The sequence below is a fragment of the Myotis brandtii genome, unplaced genomic scaffold (assembly GCF_000412655.1).
Source record: "Myotis brandtii unplaced genomic scaffold, ASM41265v1 scaffold583, whole genome shotgun sequence".
In the NCBI taxonomy this organism is placed as follows: Eukaryota; Metazoa; Chordata; class Mammalia; order Chiroptera; family Vespertilionidae; genus Myotis; species Myotis brandtii.
In genome coordinates, this window is record NW_005370191.1 from 1,916,579 (window position 1) to 1,936,228 (window position 19,650).

The 19,650-nt window shown below is 42.7% G+C and overlaps 1 protein-coding gene across 2 annotated transcripts in view; it reads left to right on the plus strand.

Moving 5' to 3' along the window:
- The window catches only part of STYXL1 (serine/threonine/tyrosine interacting-like 1), a 61,755-nt gene that overhangs the window by 40,427 nt on the left and 1,678 nt on the right, over nucleotides 1–19,650 (plus strand). For both annotated transcript variants that reach the window (XM_005879152.2, XM_005879153.2), the window contains exons 6-8: nucleotides 1,925–2,070; nucleotides 10,249–10,346; nucleotides 11,932–12,044. In XM_005879152.2, coding sequence (XP_005879214.1) covers nucleotides 1,925–2,070; nucleotides 10,249–10,346; nucleotides 11,932–12,044 — 357 coding nt within the window. The remainder of the gene's footprint in view (nucleotides 1–1,924; nucleotides 2,071–10,248; nucleotides 10,347–11,931; nucleotides 12,045–19,650) is intronic.

A 19,650-nucleotide genomic window follows, 5' to 3' on the forward strand; every position in this document is an offset into this window, starting at 1 on the left:
TTCCGCTGCTGAAAGCAGGTATCTGGGCTTTGTTTAGCTTCTATAATTGAAACACTGTTGCAGCTCCAGCTCTGAGGCCCGGCTGGCTGAAAGCAGGTTTCTGGGGTTTGTTTAGCTTCTATAATTGCAACATAATTGCTTCAAGTGCAGCTCAGAGGCCCGTAGCGGCAGGCGGGGAACCTTGGCTTCCTCCATCACTGGAGCAAGCAAGCCTCATGTTCGTTTCAGCTGCCTGGCTGCCGGCCGCCATCTTGGTTGGCATATCGCCCTGATTAGCCAATGGGAAGGGTAGCGAAGTTACGGTTAATTACCATGTTTGTCTATTATTAGATAGGACTAGAGGGGTGTCCCTCAGCCCAGCCTGCACCCTCTCCAATCTGGGACCCCCTTGAGAGATGTTTGACTGCCTATGGGATCGGGCCTATACCAGCAGTCGGACATCCCTCTCACAATCCGGGACTGCTGGCTCCCATCTGCTTGCCTGCCTGCCTGCTTGATTGCCCCTAACCGCTTCTGCCTGCCAGCCTGATCACCCCTAACCACTCCCCTGCCAGCCTGATCGATGCCTAACTGCTCCCCTGATGGCCCGATAGCCCCCAACTGCCCTCCCCTGCAGGCCTGGTTGCCCCCAACTGCCCTTCCCTGATGGCCTGGTCGCCCCCAACTGCCCTCCCCTGCTGGCCTGATCGCCCACAACTGCCCTCCCTACTGGCCATCTTGTGGTGGCCATCTTTGATGACATGGGGGCAGCCATCTTGTGTGTTGGAGTGATGGTCAATTTGCATATTACTCTTTTATTAGATAGGATGCTCCAATGAGCATCTGGGTGCAGATATCTCTTTGAGGTAGTGATTTTGTTTCTTTTGAATATATACTCAGAAGTGGGATTAGTGGATCATAGGGTAGTTCCATTATAATTTTTTAGGAACCTCCATACTATTTCCATTAGTGGCTGGAGTTAGTGGATTTCTTTACTGCCAGACTTCTTTGAACCTTTATTGCTAATGTGTATGGTGAGTTTCTGAGAGTGGAATATGCTTCCCATATGTACTTGGTTCTCTGAACCCTTTTTTTCACAGTGCATTGTGAGGGACCAGTGCTTCTTACACTTTGGGGAATGTAGAAATAATCCTTCTCTTTGTTTCTTTGTTTTTCAAAGAAACCAAAATTTTTCTTATTATAACTTTGGACCTGGAATTCAGTAAGCTTCCATTTAAGTGGTAGTCTATTCTTCCTACCTCTCTGTCAAAACTCATCAGAACTTCATCAGAATTCATTTCCTAATGACAAATAGGCTCTTGTGAGGTGTTGCGTGTTTTTTTAAGTATTTAAGTTCTGGTGGACTCTGAGTATAATAAAAGGGCTGTTCTTTCCAAGCCGGTGTGGTTCAGTGGTTGAGCATCTACCCATGAACTAGGAAGTCACAGTTGGATTCCTGGTCAGGGCACATGCCTGGGTTGCATGCTTGATCCCAGTAGGGGGTGTGCAGGAGGTAGCCAATCGATGATTTCATCATTGATGTTTCTATCACTCTCTCTCTTCTCTTGAAATAAATAAAAACGCATTTTTTAAAAAGGGCTGATTTTTTTATGCAGTTGTTGGCCGCAGGGTATTAGACTCCACGGCCAAATGCAAACATGTGCCAAGGAAGGAAGAAGGATGCTGATGTTCAGATTCAGCATGCTTTAGCATGATGCTATGCTATAGCTCAGTCCTATGTTACTACCAGCCCTGTACCTCCTCATGCAAGTTGTTACTTGCCAATCTCTTTGAATGCCCAGATCTCAATTTCATTCACTGTCCTGGATGATCTTTCTAAGCGTGTTTGCTGAGCCACATTTTAAGAGACCAATCCCCCCAACCCCAAATGAAAACAACTTCCCTGGGGAATATTTATAGCAACCTCTCTCCTTCCCCACCCCAGGAATTGGATGAATTTCAGGCATACCCTGTTGAAATAGTGCCAGGAAGCATCTACCTGGGAGATTTCAGGCAAGCCTGCGATCCTAAAATTCAGAAGGATTTGAAAATCAAAGCACATGTCAATGTCTCCATGGAGATAGGACCATTGTAAGTAGCAATACTATTGATTTTTTAAATATTAAGTATCATTTGTTTATATAAGATTCCTGGTGACATGCATTTAGAAAGTTGAAAGGTCTCTTAGAAGACAGCATATACTGGAGTAGGGTCTTCACTTTTAACTTCACCTGTTCCTGGCGTATAGTCTGTTTCCTAGCTTCGCTGTGGCATCCTTTGCCCCTAACCAAGACCCCATACTTCCTTCAAATCTCACCAAAAGTAAAACTTTCCTGGTTTTTAACATTGTGGTCAAAATATCCTATTCTACCCTGCTATGCCATCTCAGGCCCTCTGAGAAATAATTCCTATCTTAGTTCATTCAGGCTGCTATAACGGAATACCATTGACTGGTGGCTTATAAAACACAGAAATTTATTATCATGGTGTGGAGACTGGGATATCGAAGATCAGTGCAGCAGGGATTTGCTGTCTAGTGAGAGCCTGCCTTCTGGTTCATAGACAGCCATATTTCCACTGTGTCCTCACATGGTAGAAGGGGCAAGAGAACTCTCTGGGGCCTCCCATTCATGAGGCTCCAAGCTCAGGGTCAGATTTACAACAACAAATAAACGGACAAAACATCTAAAACAATGTTTTTCAGACAGTGGTTAATTGCACAGGACAATGATTCCAGAATGAATGGAAAAAAACAAAGTGAGCCCCACAATCAGTTTAGCTTATTTCTTGGAGATTGCTAGAGCCCTACAATTAATTTAGCTTACTTCTTGGAGATTGTTTGAAGGGGACCAAAACAGATCTTCTCATTCTTTTTCTTTCTTTGTTTTTTATTGTTATTCTTCACCCGAGGATATTTTTCCATTGATTTTTAGAGAGAGTGGAAGAGAGAGGTTAAGACAGAGAGAGAAACATTGATGTGAAAGAAACACATCAGTTGGTTGCCTCTGATCAGGGTCCGGGCCCTCACTCTAACCACTGAGAAACACTGGTCAGGGCCTGTCATTCTTTTTGAATTGAGGGTATAGAGTCAAGAATCCAGAGAGGTCAAGTTGGCTAGAATTCTCAAGAGAGACCTGCATGATAAATAGAAGGCTGAATACAAAGAAAGGGCTCTGGACATCTGCAGAGAGCCCCCCTGTGTCTTCAGCTGAGTACATATAAGCACATGCATGTGAGGAAATGACTCAAGGCTGGGAGAAAAAACAGTGGAAATTAATGGACAGCACAATCCTCAGAGATGATGTGGGGCCAGGAGTCATTTGTATTTCAAGTCAGAGTAGACAAAACTCATAATATACAGGGCATCAAATAGAGTACTGAGAAGAGTATTATCTCAGTAATGAGGAAAACCTAGCCCCAAATTAGGGATGAAAAATCCAGTGCCAGAAATGAAAAATACTCTAGATCAGTGGTTCTCAACCTTCTGGCCCTTTAAATACAGTTCCTCATGTTGTGACCCAACCATAAAACTATTTTCGTTGCTACTTCATAACTGTAATGTTGCTACTTTTATGAATCGTAATGTAAATATCTGATATGCAGGATGGGTCTTAGGCGACCCCTGTGAAAGAGTCGTTCGACCGCCAAAGGGGTCGCGACCCACAGGTTGAGAACTGCTGCTCTAGATGAAATTAATAGCAAATTAGACACTACAGAAAAAAAGATTGGTGAATTTGAAGATATAGCAATAGAAAGTATCCAAAATAAAACATAGAGAAGAAAAAGACAAATAAAAAAGAACAGAACTGCCCTAGCTGGTTTGGCTCAATGGATAGAGCCGTCGACCTGTGGACTGAAGGGTCCCAGGTTCGATTCCGGCCAAGGTCATATGCCTGGGTTGCTGGCCCAATCCCCAGTGGAGGGCATTCAGAAGGCAGCCAATCAATGATTCTCTCTCATCATTGATGTTTCTCTCGCTCTTCTCCCTTTCTCTCTGAAATAAATAAAATAATTAAAAAAAAGAACAGAACTTCAGTGAGATTAACATAGTTTCAAGTGGCCTACTACCATATGTGTGATTGGAATTTCCAAAGGAGAGGAAAGTGGGGAGATATTTGAAGAAATAATGGCCAAAATTTTTTCCAAGTTTGATTTAAAAAAACAAAACACCTATAAATTCACAGACCCAAGCATTTCAACAGAAAGAAAACCACAGTAGGCACATCCTCTCAAATTGGTTAATATCAATGAAAAAGATAAAACCTTAAAAGTAGCTAGATAAAAAAGATGTATTACATACCAAGAAATAAAGATAAAGATGGTAGCAGACTTCATATTAGAAACAAAGAAATTGAGAAAACTAAAGTATTAAATGGAAAATGTGAACCTAGAAATATAATCAGTAAAAAATATCTCTCAAATATGAAGAGAAAATACTTTTTCCAGGCATGCAAAAGTTGAAAAAATTAATCAACAAATAGATGTACACTACAAAAAATATTACAGGGAGTCTTTTAGGTAAAAGAAAAACAATACCAGATGGCAATCTGAATATATACAAAAAGAATCAAGATCACCAGAAATGATCCTATATAATAAAAGCCTAATATGCAAATCAACCAAATGGTGGAACAACTGGTGGAACAACCCCTCACTATGACACGCACTGACCACCAGGGGGAAGACACTCAATGCAGGAGCTGCCCCCAGCCTGCAGGCCCCAGGCCAGCCAAGGTGGATGCTAGTGCCCACCCCGCCATTGTCCCACAGATTGGCCCTGATTATTGGCCAGGCCTAGGGACTCTACCTGTACACGAATTTCATGCACCAGCCCTCTAGTAATTATATAAAATACTTTCCCCTTGTTTGTAAATCTTTTCAAAGCATATTATTTAAAGACAAAATAACAACAATACATTTTGTGTTTATAGCATAGGTAGAAGTAATATGTATGCCCACAATTTACTAAGGCAGGAAGAGGGAAAATAGAACTATATACTTGTAAGGTTCTTACTCTGTTTACATGAAGTGGTATGTTAACTGAAGGTAGACTACAGTAAGTTAAAGATGCATTCTATACACTCTAAAGCAACCACCAAAAAATAGAACAAAACAAAAATAAAAGAGATATGATTAGTAAGATAACAAAAGATAAATGGAGTCATATAAAAATTCAGTAATCATACTAAGTGCAAATGGTCTAAATATTTTAATTAAAAGGCAGAGGTTGTAGGCTGTCTACAATATACTTTAGCCCTGGTTGATTTAGCTCAGTGGATAGAGCATTGGCCTGTGGACTAAAGGGTTCTGGGTTCGATTCTGATCAAGGGCACATACCTAAGTTGCAGGCATGATCCCTGGGCCTGGTTGGGGCGCATGCAGGAGACAACCAATCAATGTGTGTCTCTCACATCGATGTTTCTCTCAGTCTCTCCCCCTCCCTTCCATTCTCTCTTTAAAAAGTCAATAGAAAAATATCCTCAGGTGAGGATTAACAACAACAACAAAAAAATCTATTGTAAATATAAAGAATCAACTAATTAAGTATTCGTCTCAAGAAATTCCCCAAGGAATAGTAAACTAATCCCAAATAAAGAAGAAGGAAGGAATAATAAAAGAAGATAATTGAACTAGAAACAATAAAATAGAGATGATCAAGAAAGTCAAAATAGTTTTTTTAAAAAAAACTAATAAATTTGATAAACTCTTGGCAAAAAAGAGAAAAGGCACAAATAACCATTTGTAAAAGGGGACTCTACATATCCTACAGATATTTAACAGGTCTTAGGAGGATATTAGGAAAACTTTACTGTGATAAACAAGAAAACTTAGATGAAATGAACATTAAAAAATACAGTATCAAAACTGACAGCAGACAAAATAGAAAATTTGATTAGTATTAATAACTAATAAAAATTTTCTCATAGAGAAAACTTTAGTGATAAATTTTACCTAATAGTTAAGGAGGAAATAAAGCCAATATTAAATTATTTTATATAATAAAGATGAGGAATAATTTTCAATTTGTTTCATGAGACCAACATAGCTCTGATTTTATAACTTGACAGACATTATAATACAGAAAAATTATAGACTAATTTTCTTCATGAACATAGATGTAAAAATCCTAAACAAAATCTTAGCACATTACATACATTAATATCCTTATAAAAAGGATAATACATAATGACTAAATTGAGTTTATTCCAAAGATGTTAATTTACCATATCAATAAATAGAGCAAAAATCAGGATTATCTCAACAGCTTCAGTGAAAGCATTTGATAATATTCACTATACATTCATGACTTAAAAAAAACTCTTAGCAAACTGGGAATAGAAGGCAAACTTCTTTGCTCTAATAAAATAACTACAAAAATCTCTGCAACAAACATCACACTTAATGGTGAAATGTTGAAAGTTTTCCTTCTGAGTCTGGGAACAAGACAAAAATGCCACTATCACCACTCCTATTTAACATTGTACTGGAGGTCCTAGTTGGTGAAATATGGCAAGAAAAATAAAATATGAATCAAAAGGGAAAAAACTTTCATTATTCACAGACAATATAATTGTATACACAGAAAAAATCCAAAACAACCTGCAGATCAATCAAGCCCCGCTGGGTGGGGGGCATGGCCTCAGGTCCCCTGGCCTGGCCTCAGGTCCCCCCGCCCAGTGCAGGGGCAGGGGGCACAGCCTCAGGTCCCCTGGCCCTGGCGCAAGGGAGCGAGGGCGCGGTGACCATTGTATATTAGCTCTTTATTCTCTATTATATAGGATTATCTGAATAAACAGAGGATGTACTGTTGTTATGGATTAGAAGAATTAATTTGTAAAGATAATTGATTCTTGCCCAAATGATCTGTCAGTTCAGGGTAATGCCAGTAGAATCCAACATGTTTGTGGAAATTGATACAGTAATCCTAAAATTTATAAATTTTATGGAAATGCAAAGGGCAAAAATAGCTGAATATTTGAAGAACAACAAATGAGAAAATTTACTTGACTAAATATTAAGACTTAAAAACCACAGCAAGTAAGGATGGAGATATTGGTGCAGGATAGAAAAATAAACTAGTGGAGCAGAATAGAGTTCAAACAGACCCATGCATATATGAACAGTTGATATTTTTAAAAATTTATTTTTGTTAATCCTCACCCAAGGATATTTTTTCTATTGATTTTTAGAGAGAGTGGGAGGGAGGTCCTAGCTGGTTTGGCTCAGTGAATAGAGCATTGTACTGCGGACTGAAGGGTCCCGGGTTCGATTCTGGTCAAGAGCACATGCCCAGTTTGTGGGCTAGATCCCCAGTGTGGGGCATGCAGGAGGCAGCCGTTCAGTGATTCTCTCTCATCATTGATGTTTGTCTCTCTCTCTCTTCTCCCTTCCTCTCTGAAATCAATAAAAATGTATTTTAAAGAGAGAGAGTGAGAGAGAGAGAGAGAGAGAGAGAGAGAAACATTGATGTGAGAGAGACACATCGACCAGTTGCTTCCTGCATGCACCCTGTCCAGGGCCGGAATTGAACTGGTGACTGTTTAGTCCGTGGACGACGCTCTAACCACTGAACAAACAGGCTGAGACTGGGCACTTGAATTTTGACAAGGATTTTCTTCTATATTTTTTTCTAAAAGTTCATGGATTTAACCTTCACATGTTTTTATTTTGAAATAATTTTTGTGTATGGTGCCAGAAATGGAACATTTGTTGTTTTGCATGTGGAGATAATATAATCATTTGTTGAAAATATGATCCTTTTCCTGTTGAATTGCTTTGATACCTTTATTGAAAATCCTTGTCAAGATTAAAAATTCTGGATTATTTTTCATTGGTATATGTTTCTTTCTTTTTTTTTTTTCAGAGAGAAAGGGAGAGGGATAGAGAGATAGAAACATCAATGATGAGAGAGAATCATTGATTGACTGCCTCCTGTACGCCCCACACTGGGGATTGATTACATACATGCAACCAAACCATGTGCCCTGACTGGGAATTGAACCATGACCTCCTGGTTCATAAGTAGATGCTCAACCACTGAGCCGGGTGGTATATGTTTTTCTTTACAACAGTTCTGCACTGCTGATTACTGTAGTTTTATAATAAATCTTGAAATCAAGTAGTGTAGGTCCTCTAATCTTGTTCCTTTTCAAAGTTGTTTTCTTTGCATTTCCCTATAAATTTCATAATCAGCTTGTCAGTTTCTACAAAGAAGCTTGCTAGAATTTTGATTGGGATTGAACTGACATCTTAACAGTGTTGAATCTCTTGATCCATGAGCATGGTCTATTTCTCCATTTACTTTGTGCTTTAACTTCTCTCAGAAATATTTTATCGTTTTCAGTGTATAGTTCTTGCACATTTTGTGTCAAGATTTCATCCTAAGCATTTGAAGTTTTTTATGTGATTATAAGTGATATTTTAAGATTTTCAGTATCTGATTATTTCTTGCTAGTACATAGAAATCCAATTGATTTTTAAAAAATATATTTTTATTGATTTCAGAGAGGAAGGGAGAGGGAGAGAGATAGAAACATCAATGATGAGAGAGAATCATTGATCGGCTGCCTCCTGCATGCCCCACTGGGGATTGAACCCACAACCAAGGCATATGCCCTTGACCTGAATCAAACCTGTGATCCTTCAGTCCGCAGGCCGACACTCTATCCACTGAGCCACGCCGGCTAGTGCTCCAATTGATTTTTATATATTAGCCATGTATTCTTCAACCTTCTCCACCCAGATGCCATCTCCACTGTAAACTCTCCCCAACTCCCTTGACTCCTCCCTATTCCTCCTCTCACATATCATGTGTAGGTCTTTTAAAAATACTTTATTGTTGACACTATTGCAAATAGCCCCCATTTCATGTGCAGGTCTTTATCCTAGCATCTAACTAATTGGAGTGGTGCCATTTGTTTATGTGTCTGCCTCCCCCATCAGACTGGAAGCTCCTTGAAGCTGGGAGGGGCCCTATTTGATATTTGTGTCCACTAGGGTCCAGCCTAAGGTCTGGCACACAATAGGCATTGAGTGAGTGTCTGTGAGGGAAGAATGGTTGGGTGGGCATGGGTTGGTGGGTGGAGAGGGAGGGAGGGAGAGAGGGATGGATGGAGAGGGAAAGATGGATGGATGGATGGATGGATGGATGGATGGATGGATGGATGGATGGATGGTTCGTTGTGCTTGTATTTGTCACAGCAAGTGCTCATACAGAAATTAAACCAGCCTATTTTTGTTTCTGAATCTACTGAACTTTCTGCATGCCACAGTGGTCTGCATACTGAATGTCACCAGTAGGCCATAGTCTTCATAAACAACGTTATAAAGTGCTTACAGCATTTAGGGCATAGGGCCAGGCTCCTTGCAGGCACACTCTCATTAAGCATGTCACACACCTCATCTCTCCTCCACCATGTTCATAAAACTCTAGCCACTCTGACCTCCCTGTTGTTTCTCAAATACACTAAACATACTGTCTATCAGTGGTTTTGAACTTCCATTCTCCTATACCTGGAACACACTTTCCTCAGATAACTGCCTGGCTTGTTCTCTCACCTCCTTTAAGCCTCTGCTCAAGTGTCACCTCCTCAGTAAAGCCTTCCCTGACCACCCTATCTCAAACAGCAACCCCGCTATTCTCTATCCCTCTTACCTTATTTTCTCCATTTAACATAGCAGGCTCATTCTCCAAAATCATGACATATTTCCTCCCATCCTCATTTTATTATTTGTAGCATATTCTAGGAAAGTACCATGTTTGGTTAATAATAATAATGCCATATTTACTGAGCACTTACTATTGCCAAGCAGATTGCTAAATGCTTTATATCAGTGATGGCGAACCTATGATGGCGTGTGAGAGGTGACACGCGAACTCATTGTTTTGGTTGATTTTTCTTTGTTAAATGGCATTTAAATATATAAAATAAATATCAAAAATATAAGTCTTTGTTTTGCTATGGTTGTAAATATTAAAAAATTTCTATATGTGACAGGGCACCAGAGTTAAGTTAGGGTTTTTCAAAATGCTGACATGCCGAGCTCAAAAGGTTCGCCATCACTGCTTTATATAGATTAATTAACTTAATCCATACTCCACTCCTATGAGGTAGGTGCTATTTTTCTGACAGGGGTTCAGGTCCTTGCCCACATTTCCCTGATCTAGCTTAGCATCCCTACCCTATGGTCCTGCTGCTATGAACAAGGGACACCACAGTGGGACTGTGTGTGAGTCTGCCCAATTACTTGTGCTTTTCTTCTGTTTAGTTTTGTAGGTGACGCTGACAAGCTTCTGCACATCCAGATAGAAGACTCCCCGGAAGCCTTCATTTTCCCCTTTCTGCGCCACCTCTGTCACTTCATTGGTAGGGAGCATTCTCTAACAAGGCAGCAACTGGCCTATGTCCAGGGGACACAGGGACTGTGGCACCTCGTCCACATGCCTATTCCTGATTGGGACTCTCAGTGCTCAGGAGAGAAAGGGCAGCACATGCCCAACTAGGTGTGGACAACCCCAAGACAAGCGTGCTTCTCCAGGGCCATCAGCAATACGCACAGGCCCGCGTTTACCTCCGGGGCAGTAGGGCCAAATAAGAGCTCCAGACTGGATCGAATACCCTATGTTGTGGCCTTGGCTGGACTGGTAGGCCCTTTTGGGCCTGGCTTCACTGAAATGAGGGTGTGGCCCCACCATGAGTGCATATGTTCATGGAGACCTGCTCTGGGCTGTGCTCTGGTGACTCAGAGGTGACTTGTTCCTGCCCTTTTGTCTGGTTAGCGAGATGAGGTGGAAGGAAGGCTCCAGAGCTTCTGACTTCCCTGATTTTCATTGTGTATGCCCAGTGCCCCTCTGTCCTCTCACCACACACAGCAGTGCCCAACAGTGGCTTACCTCATTGAAGGCAGATTTTTCAGTCATTCCCCAGGCTCAGGATTGCCCTAGTTGAGTAAGATACTTGGAGTGAGTGAGGTTGAGTCAGGTCAGAGGCCCCTCGCCGGGACTACCTACGTGGCACCAACTCAGCCCCCAGCCTGAGTCGCTGCACAGGGGGGCAGAGGATGGTATTTTGGCTCAAACATCTCTTATTTTCACAGGATGTTGCAACTATCACTTAAGTAGTAGCTGAGACAGACTTGCCACATGTCCCATGGGATGGTGGAGCTCTATGGCACAAAGAGGCCCCCTCTCCAGCCCTGACTTACTGGGTGGCCGTGGGCCAGTCCTTAACTGCTTGGTGCCTCAGTTTCCTTATTTGTATGATGAGTCAGTTGGCCTTAATCATCTCTGAGTCCTGCTCCAGCACAGGAATGGTTATCTTCAGTTCTTGGGGGTTACCAAACCAGCCTAGGATGACAGCTTAGATTTCCTCACCATCCCTCACTGGGCAAGACTCACACACAGACTCAGTGTCATTTTAGGTATGCTTACAGCTGACATTTCTGTGCCAGGCACTGGGCTAAGCACAGCACAAAACTTTATGAGGTAGGCAGAATACTATTATCCCATTTTCCAGATGAGGAAACTGTAGCTAAGAGTAACATGCCCAAGCCCCACAATAGTGAGTGGCAGAGCCAGGCTTCACACCAGCAACACTGTCTCCGTCAGTACCATGTGCCCTTGGGGGGACGATCCTCTCATTCCTACCTAAGGAGGCCAACTGGTAGCAGACCTTCCTGGTCTGAAAGCCTGGAGAGCCAAGAAAAGGCCTTTGCATGATAATGCTGAATGCCCAGGTGTGATTCTCTTGAATTGCCAGCTAGATCTGAGAATCCCCATTTACCAGGTGACAAAACAGTGGCCTAGTGATGTCATGTGACTTACCTAGGACATGGTGTACTGGCTCTGAATCCACTCTTGGACCCACTAAGGCTAGTCATCTTACATCAACTCAGGTCTACAGGGAAGGGGCCTTTCCCGCCCCCCCCCCCAAACCTTCCTTCCTCTTGCAGATGTCCACCTTGAACTTGGCAATGTCATCCTGGTATTTTCCACCCTGGGCATCAGTCGCAGCTGCGGGGCCATCTTGGCCTACCTCATGCACCGGAACGAGCAGACCTTGAAGGTATGCATTCCCTGGTCTAGGTTCTAACCATAGCCTCCATGAGGTGGGGTCTGAGCTGCACCTGGGAGAAATGGTCCCTGGCACTGCCTCAGGACTCTAATTGGGGGATGAGAAGGAGAAGGGTCAGGGAGGGGCGCTCCAAGTCCAGGGCTTTACCTAGCACACCACACTCAAAGGCAAGGACCGACTATCTGTGCTGGAGGTCTGAGGTTGGGCACATGGAGCAGGCCCAGGGACTCAGACTGCAAGGCTGCAGCTGGCAGTACCTTCTACATGTCCCCTACTGCCATTAGTCTGTCTATTAGGGTTTGTTCATGGTACTTCAAGAGAGGTGCATTGTTGTTGCTGCTTGGAGTCATAGAATTGCAGTGCTGGCAGGGCTTCAGCAGGCATCCACTCCAACAATTATTTTATCCTTGAGGGGAGCAGAGTCCAGAGAGGGGAAGGAAGTAGGGACCCATCACAACAAACCCCGTGGGAACTCAGGGCTCCCGACTCCCAGGGCATTACTTTCCCACTGCCCACTGCCCTAGGAGATCGCAGGCCTATCCCGAGGGGAGGGCGAGCCTCGTTTGGCACAGCTTGTACTTGATTTCAGAGGGCATGGATAGGACCTGACAAGCTCCCACATTTGTCCAGGAATGTGCTTGGAGGGACAAAGAATGATCGTGGTCAGAGCCCATTGCCAGTGGTTCTGGCTATTGACCCAGTGTGCTCTTTGCAGGTGCAATTACAGGCAGAAAGAGTCTTGGATAGCCAGCAATCCCACTTCTAGATATACACCCAAAAGAAGTGAAAGCAGGGACTCAAAGAGATGTTTGTACACCCATATTCATAGCAGCATTATTCACAATAGACAAAAGGTGGAAGCAAACCAAGAGTTTATTGACAGATGAATGGATAAATAAAATGTGGCCTATTTATATAATGGAATATTATTCAGCCTTAAAAGGGCAGAAAACTCTGACATGCTGCAACATTGAGGACATTATCCTAAGTGAAATAAGCCAGTCATAGAAGACCAAATACTGTATGATTCCACTTATATGAAATAGAGAAGTCAGGTTCATAGAGCCAGAAAGCAGAACAGTGGATGTTGTTTAATGGGCATGGAGTTTTAGTTTGGAAAGATGAAAAAGTAGAGATATATGCACAATATAGTGACTGTACTTAATGCCATTGAATTGTATGTCTAAAAATTATTAAAATGGTAAATTTCATGTTATGTGTATTTTACCACAATTAAAAAAAGAAGAGTCTGAATGCAAAATCAGAGGTCCTGGAGTGAGAGGCCAAGATGCCTGCTCTCTCACCCCATCAAAGGTGAATTGTCGGGCGCACTCACACTGGGGTCACTGCCTGCTTGCGGATCACTTTGGTGTGTGCTGGGGCGGGGGGATGTTGCTAATAATTCTGGGAAAGGAGGCCTGTGTGGTTGCACCAGTAGAGATGCCTCTCCAGCCCTCTTCCCAGCAATGGGCTCTTTCCTCTGAGGGGCCACGTCTTCAATGCCCTTTTGAGCTGGTAGGGGAGGAGACAAAGAGCTGGCAGAAGGCAGGCCAAGCTCACCTACCTGAAGGGGGCTTGGGAGTTCTAGGACTTGAACTCCCTTGGAGTTTGAATGGTGCCAGTCTGTGAATTTCAGCAAGCCCTGCCCTGCTGTGGTCCCTGGTGTCTTCATTGTTCATAGGGAAGCTTGGGCACAGAAGGTCTTTGGAGCCTTCCAACTTTGACATTTAATGATATGTCCTAACCCTGACAAGCAAATCACAGGCCTCTCTCTGGCCACATTAAAAGCAGGTGTTCCAGAGCCAGGTGGGGTGAAAGCAAAGAGAGGAGTCCCCTCATCCACTTGGCTCCTCTAAGTTCTCCAGCAGCGAGGACCAGGCCCCCACAGTAATGTGGCACATGCAGGCCTGCACCTGATCTTTACTGCAGGGAGATGCACAGCTCCAGCAATGAAGGTAAGGGATAGCTGGGCACAGGTGTTCTGGTCAGTGGGTAGACAGGCACTTGGGCACCTGAGACTTAAACAATTCTGGTCTCAGGAGACACTCAGGTGCTCCCTTCCGGGAGCAGCAATTTTCATCTCATCTGCAGAGAAGTCCTGATATGGGACACTCTGCAGAGATGCCATCTAGATAACTCTTGGCCAAAAAAGCACAGCTCCTGGAACTATGGGTGGAAGCACTGCTGCTGTGACCTGGCTATGTCCTCTCCAGACTCGGTGAGTCCTGTGTAGTTGTTAGCTTCTCCTGCTACCAATCAAGCACCCTGGATCACTGACACAGGTGAACCCGAGTTCAGCTCTGCGGCTGCCTGGGATCTGGCAGGGACATACCTGCCTTCCATTGTCTGTGTGGTCTTGGGGATGGTCCTCAGTACACTGGGGAAGCTGGGCCCTTGGCTGCTTCAGCTCAGCTGTGATAGTCAGAACCCACAGGACTGGCAAGAAGAATGTAGGTCACTGTCCTGCAACATACTGCTTCCTGGGCTTGTAGTCCCAGCTCAGCTCCTCAGGGCACCAAGGACAAGAGTCAGAAGTCACAGAATGAGCTGGGAAGAATCTAGCACCAGAGCCTCTCCTGCCTGTCCTGGGCTTTCAAAGCTTTGGTAGAAGGTTGTGTGGGACCCCAGAGCTAGAAAGCCTTTAAGAAAGCAATTTCCTTTTGAATTGCTGGGAGTAGCTTTGTCCCTTAAGATCTTCAGAGAAAAACAAAAACTAACTCCTGAGGCACTGTAATAGCTTACATTGGCAGAGTCGTTCCACATGCAAGGCTGTTTTAAGTGCTTTATGTGTAATGAAAACACAGTGACCCCACAGCCTGTTATCCCATTTTGCAGGAGGCATATAGAGGCTGGGTAATTTGCCTGAGTCCTTACAGCTATAAGTGGCAGAGCCAGATGGCTCGGATGGAGAATCTGGGCTGTTTTTTAAAAATCCTCCCTGAGGATATCTTTTTATTGATTTTTAGAGAGAGAGGAAGAGAGAGAGAGATTAAAATATTGGTACACACCCCAACTGGGGATCAAACCCAAAACCTAGCTATGTGCCCTGATCCGGAATTGAACCTGCAACCTTTTTGTGTATGAGCAATGCTCCAACCAACTGAGCTTCTGGGCCAGGGCAAGAATCTGGGCTTTTAACAAGCCCCTATGGCGGCAGGGAGAGCACTTGCCTTGCAGTCTAAAGAATGGGGCACTGCCAGGTCAGTGTGGCTTAGTCGTTGAGCATTGACCCATGAACCAAGAGGTCCCGGTTCAGTTTCCAGTCAGGGCACATGCCTGGGTTGTGGGCTCAGTCCCCAGTAGAGGGTGTCCAGGAGGCAGCAGATTGATGATTCTCATCATTGATGTTTCTATCTCTCTCTATCCCTTTTCCTTTCTCTCTGAAATCAATAAATATATATAAAAAAAGAATGGGGTACTGCTCCTTATCAAGGGTGACCTGGGCATGTCCCTTCACCTTTCTGTCCCCTCGGTAGACAGAATAAGGCCTGTTTTTCCAGCTTGCTGCATTTGCTGTGAGTCCCAGCAGATACATTGTGGGCTGGAAATGGAGTGTGTGGATGGGTATGGGGTGCTATGGTTATGGTTGGTTCTCAAGGGCCTGTTCTGACCTGGTCAGGACTTAGAAATCTTATAACTGCACAGCTTTGCCCCTGGTATCACTGTGTTTTATTTATTTTAAATCGTGACAACACACAGATAACACAAAATTTACCACTTTAACTTTTTCAAGTGTAAAGTTCAGTAGTGTTAAGCATATTCACATTGTTTTGCAACAGATTTCCAGAACATTTTCATCTTGCAAAACTGAAACTCTATACCCATTAAACAATAATTCCCCATTCCCCTTCTCCCCCAGCCCCTGGCAACTACCATTCTTCTTTGTCTCTATGATTTTGACTATTCTAGATACCCCACATAAATGGGATCAATGTTTGTCCTTTTGCGACTGGCTTGTTTCACTTAGTATAATGTCTTCAGAGTTCATCTATGTTGTAGTATGTGTCGGAATTTCCTTTTTTTTAAAAGATTGAAATAATATTGCATGGTATGGAGAATTCACTAGTGAACCTATCTGGGCCTGGTGCTTTCTGTTTTCAAAGGTTACTTTTTATTGATTCAACTTCTTTACTAGATACATAGGGCTATTCAGATTGTATGAGTTTTGTCAGATTGTGTCTTTCAAGGAGTTGGTCCATTTCATCTAGACTATATGCGGGCATAGAGTTGTTCATAGTATTCTTTTATTATCCTTTTCATGTCATTGGGATCTGTATTGATTCCTTTTTATTTCTGATATTAGTGATTTGTGTCTTCTCTCATCTTTTCTTTGTTAGGCTGGTTAGAGGCTTACTGATCTTTTCTAAGAACCAGATTTTGATTTCATTGATTTTCTCTATTGATTTGTTTTCAATTTTATTGATTTTTGCTCCAATTTTTATTATTTCTTTTTCTCCTGCTTACTTGGATTTAATTTATCATGTATTTTTAGTTTCCTACGATGGAAACTTAGATGATTCAGCAGTTCTCAACCTGTGGGTCGCGACCCCTTTGGCGGTCGAACGACCCTTTCACAGGGGTCGCCTAAGACCATCCTGCATATCAGATATTTACATTACGATTCATAACAGTAGCAACATTACAGTTATGAAGTAGCAACAAAAATAATTTTATGGTTGGGTCACAACATGAGGAACTGTATTTAAAGGGCCAGAAGGTTGAGAACCACTGATTTAGATGAACATTCATCTTGGTGAATGTCCCATGTGAGCTTGAGAAGAATGTGTATTATTATATTGTTGAATGAAGTATTCTATAGATATCAATTATATCCAGTTAACTAATGGTGCTATTGAGTTCAACTATAGCCTTACTGACTTTCTGCCTGCTATATCTGTCCATTACTGACAGAAGGGTGATGAAGTCTCCAACTACAATAGTGAATTCATCTATTTCTCCTTGCAGTTCTATCAGTTTTGCTTTACATATATTGATGCTGTATTAGTTGCATACCATTACAGGTATAAGCCACATTTCCTTTATCCATTCATCTGTTGATGGACACTTGGGTTGCTTTCACTTTTTGGCTATTGTGAATAATGCTGCTATGAACATAGATGTGCAAAAATCTCTTTGAGACACTGCTTCCAACTCTTTTGGGTGTATATCTAGAAGTAGAATTGCTGGGCCAAATGGTAATTCTATTTTTAATTTTTTGAGGAATCTCCATACTGTTTTCCACAGTAGCTGTACCATCTTACATTCCAACAGAAGTGCACAAGGGTTTCAATTTCTCTACATCCTCACCAGCAGTTGTTTTCTGTGTTGTTGTTTTAAATAAATTTTGTAAAAATATATTTTTATTTCAGAGAGGAAGGGAGAGGGAGAGAGAGAAAGAAACATCAATGATGAGTGAGAATCATTGATTGGCTGCCTTCTGCACGCCCCCTACTGGGGATTGAGCTCATAGTCCAGGCATGTGCCCTTGACTGGAATCGAACCTGGTTAACCTTCCAACCACAGGCCGACGCTCTATCCACTGAGCCAAACCAGCTAGGGCTGTGTGTTTTTTTGTTTGTTTGTTTGTTTGTTTTTTGTTGTTGTTTTTAAGTAGTCATCTTAATGGGTGTTAGGTGGGATGTCATTGTAATTTTGATTTGCATTTTTGCATTTTTTAGTGATGCTGATCATATTTTCATATGTTTACTGGCCATTTGTATATTTCTTTGGAGAAATGTATATTTAAGTAATTTGCCCATCTTTTAAAAAAGAATAGTTTGTTGTTGTTGTTTTTTAGAGAGAAAGTAAGGGAGAGGGAGAGAGAAACCTCAATGTGAGAGCACAACACATGCAACTTTGATGGCTGCCTGCTACACACCCCCCATGGAGGGTTGAGCCTACAACCCGGGCATGTGTGCTGACCTGGAATCAAAGCAGCAACCTCCTGGTGCAAGGGAGGATGCTCAACCAACTGAGCCACACCAGGCTGGGCACTTTGTTAATTTTTAAATGGATTGTTTTTTGTTGAGTTTTAGGAGTTTCTTATATTCTTCATATTAACTTTTGGATATATATCTGGATATAAAGCAGGTATATGACTTGCAAATGTTTTCTTTCACTCTGTGGCTTGCCTTTTTACTCTGTTGATTGTTTCTTTTGATGCACAAAAGTTTTTAATTTTGATGTAGTCCAATTTATCTATTTATCACCTGTGTTTTTAGTGTCATATTCAAGAAATAATTGCCAAATCTGGTGTCATAAAACTTTTCCCATATGTTTTCTTCTAAGGGTTTTATAGTTTTATCTCTTACATTTTAGGTCTTCGATTATTTTGAGTTCATTTTTTGTACATGGTGTAAGATAAGGTCCAGCTTCATGCTTTTGCATGTGTATATCCAGTATTCCCAACACCATTTGTTAAAAAGGCTGTCCTTTCTCCATTAAATGGTTTTGGCACCTTGGTGAAATCACTTGATCATATATCTGAGGGTTTATTTCTGGGCTATTTCACTCCATTGGTCTTAAGTGTCTTTATGCCAGGACTACACAGTTTTGATTATTATAGTATTGTAATAACTTTGAAGGTTTGAAATCAGGAAGTGTGTGGCCTCCAACTTTGTTTTTCTTTTTACTTCATTGTTTTGGCTATTCAGTGATCCCTTGAGATTCCATATGATTTATAGGATGTATTTTTCTATTTCTGCAAAAAATGCTGTTGGGTTTTTGATAGAGTTTGCATTAAATGTGTAGATCACTTCAGGTAGTATTGACATCTTATCAATATTAAATCTTCCAATCCGCCAGACCGTTTTGGCCCAGTGGATAGAGCATCGGCCTGCGGACTCGGGTCCCAGGTTCGATTCCGGTCAAGGGCATGTACCTTGGTTGCGGGCACATCCCCACTGGGGGGCGTGCAGGAGGCAGCTGATCGATGTTTCTCTCTCATTGATGTTTCTGGCTCTCTATCCCTCTCCCTTCTTCTCTGTAAAAAATCAATAAAATATATATTTTTTAAAAATCTTCCAATCCATGTAAATGGGATATCTTTTCATTTATTTATGTCTCTTAATTTCTTTCATCAACATTTTATAGTTTTGGGGGTACAAATCTTTCATCTCCTTGCTTAAGTTTATTCCTAAGTATTATTTTTGATGCTATGATAGATAAAACTAGAGGCCCAGTGCACGAATTTGTGCATGGGTGGGGTCTGGCTAGCCCAGCCCCAATTGGGGCAGATAGGGGTGGGCCTGTGGGGAGGAGGACACAGTGAGAGGTTGGCCAGTGGCCTGCCCTGATCAGGCCTGATTGGGTCAGGCTGGCTTGGGGGAGGGGCCACAGGCAATTGGCCAGCAGGCCCCGCCCACAATTGGGGTGGGAGGGCCGATTGGGGGAGGGACCGGCTGTGGGGATGGGCTGTGGGTGGTGGGCCAGCTGGCTCCACCCCCAAATGGGGTTGTGGGCCAATCAGGGGTCAGCATCTAGGGAAGGGGCCATGGAAGGTTGGCCGGCCAGCCCCACCCCCGATTGGTGTGGGGGCGTGGCGATCGGGGTGGAGCTGGCTGGGGGGAGGGGCCACTGGCCAATCGGGGTGGGGGGG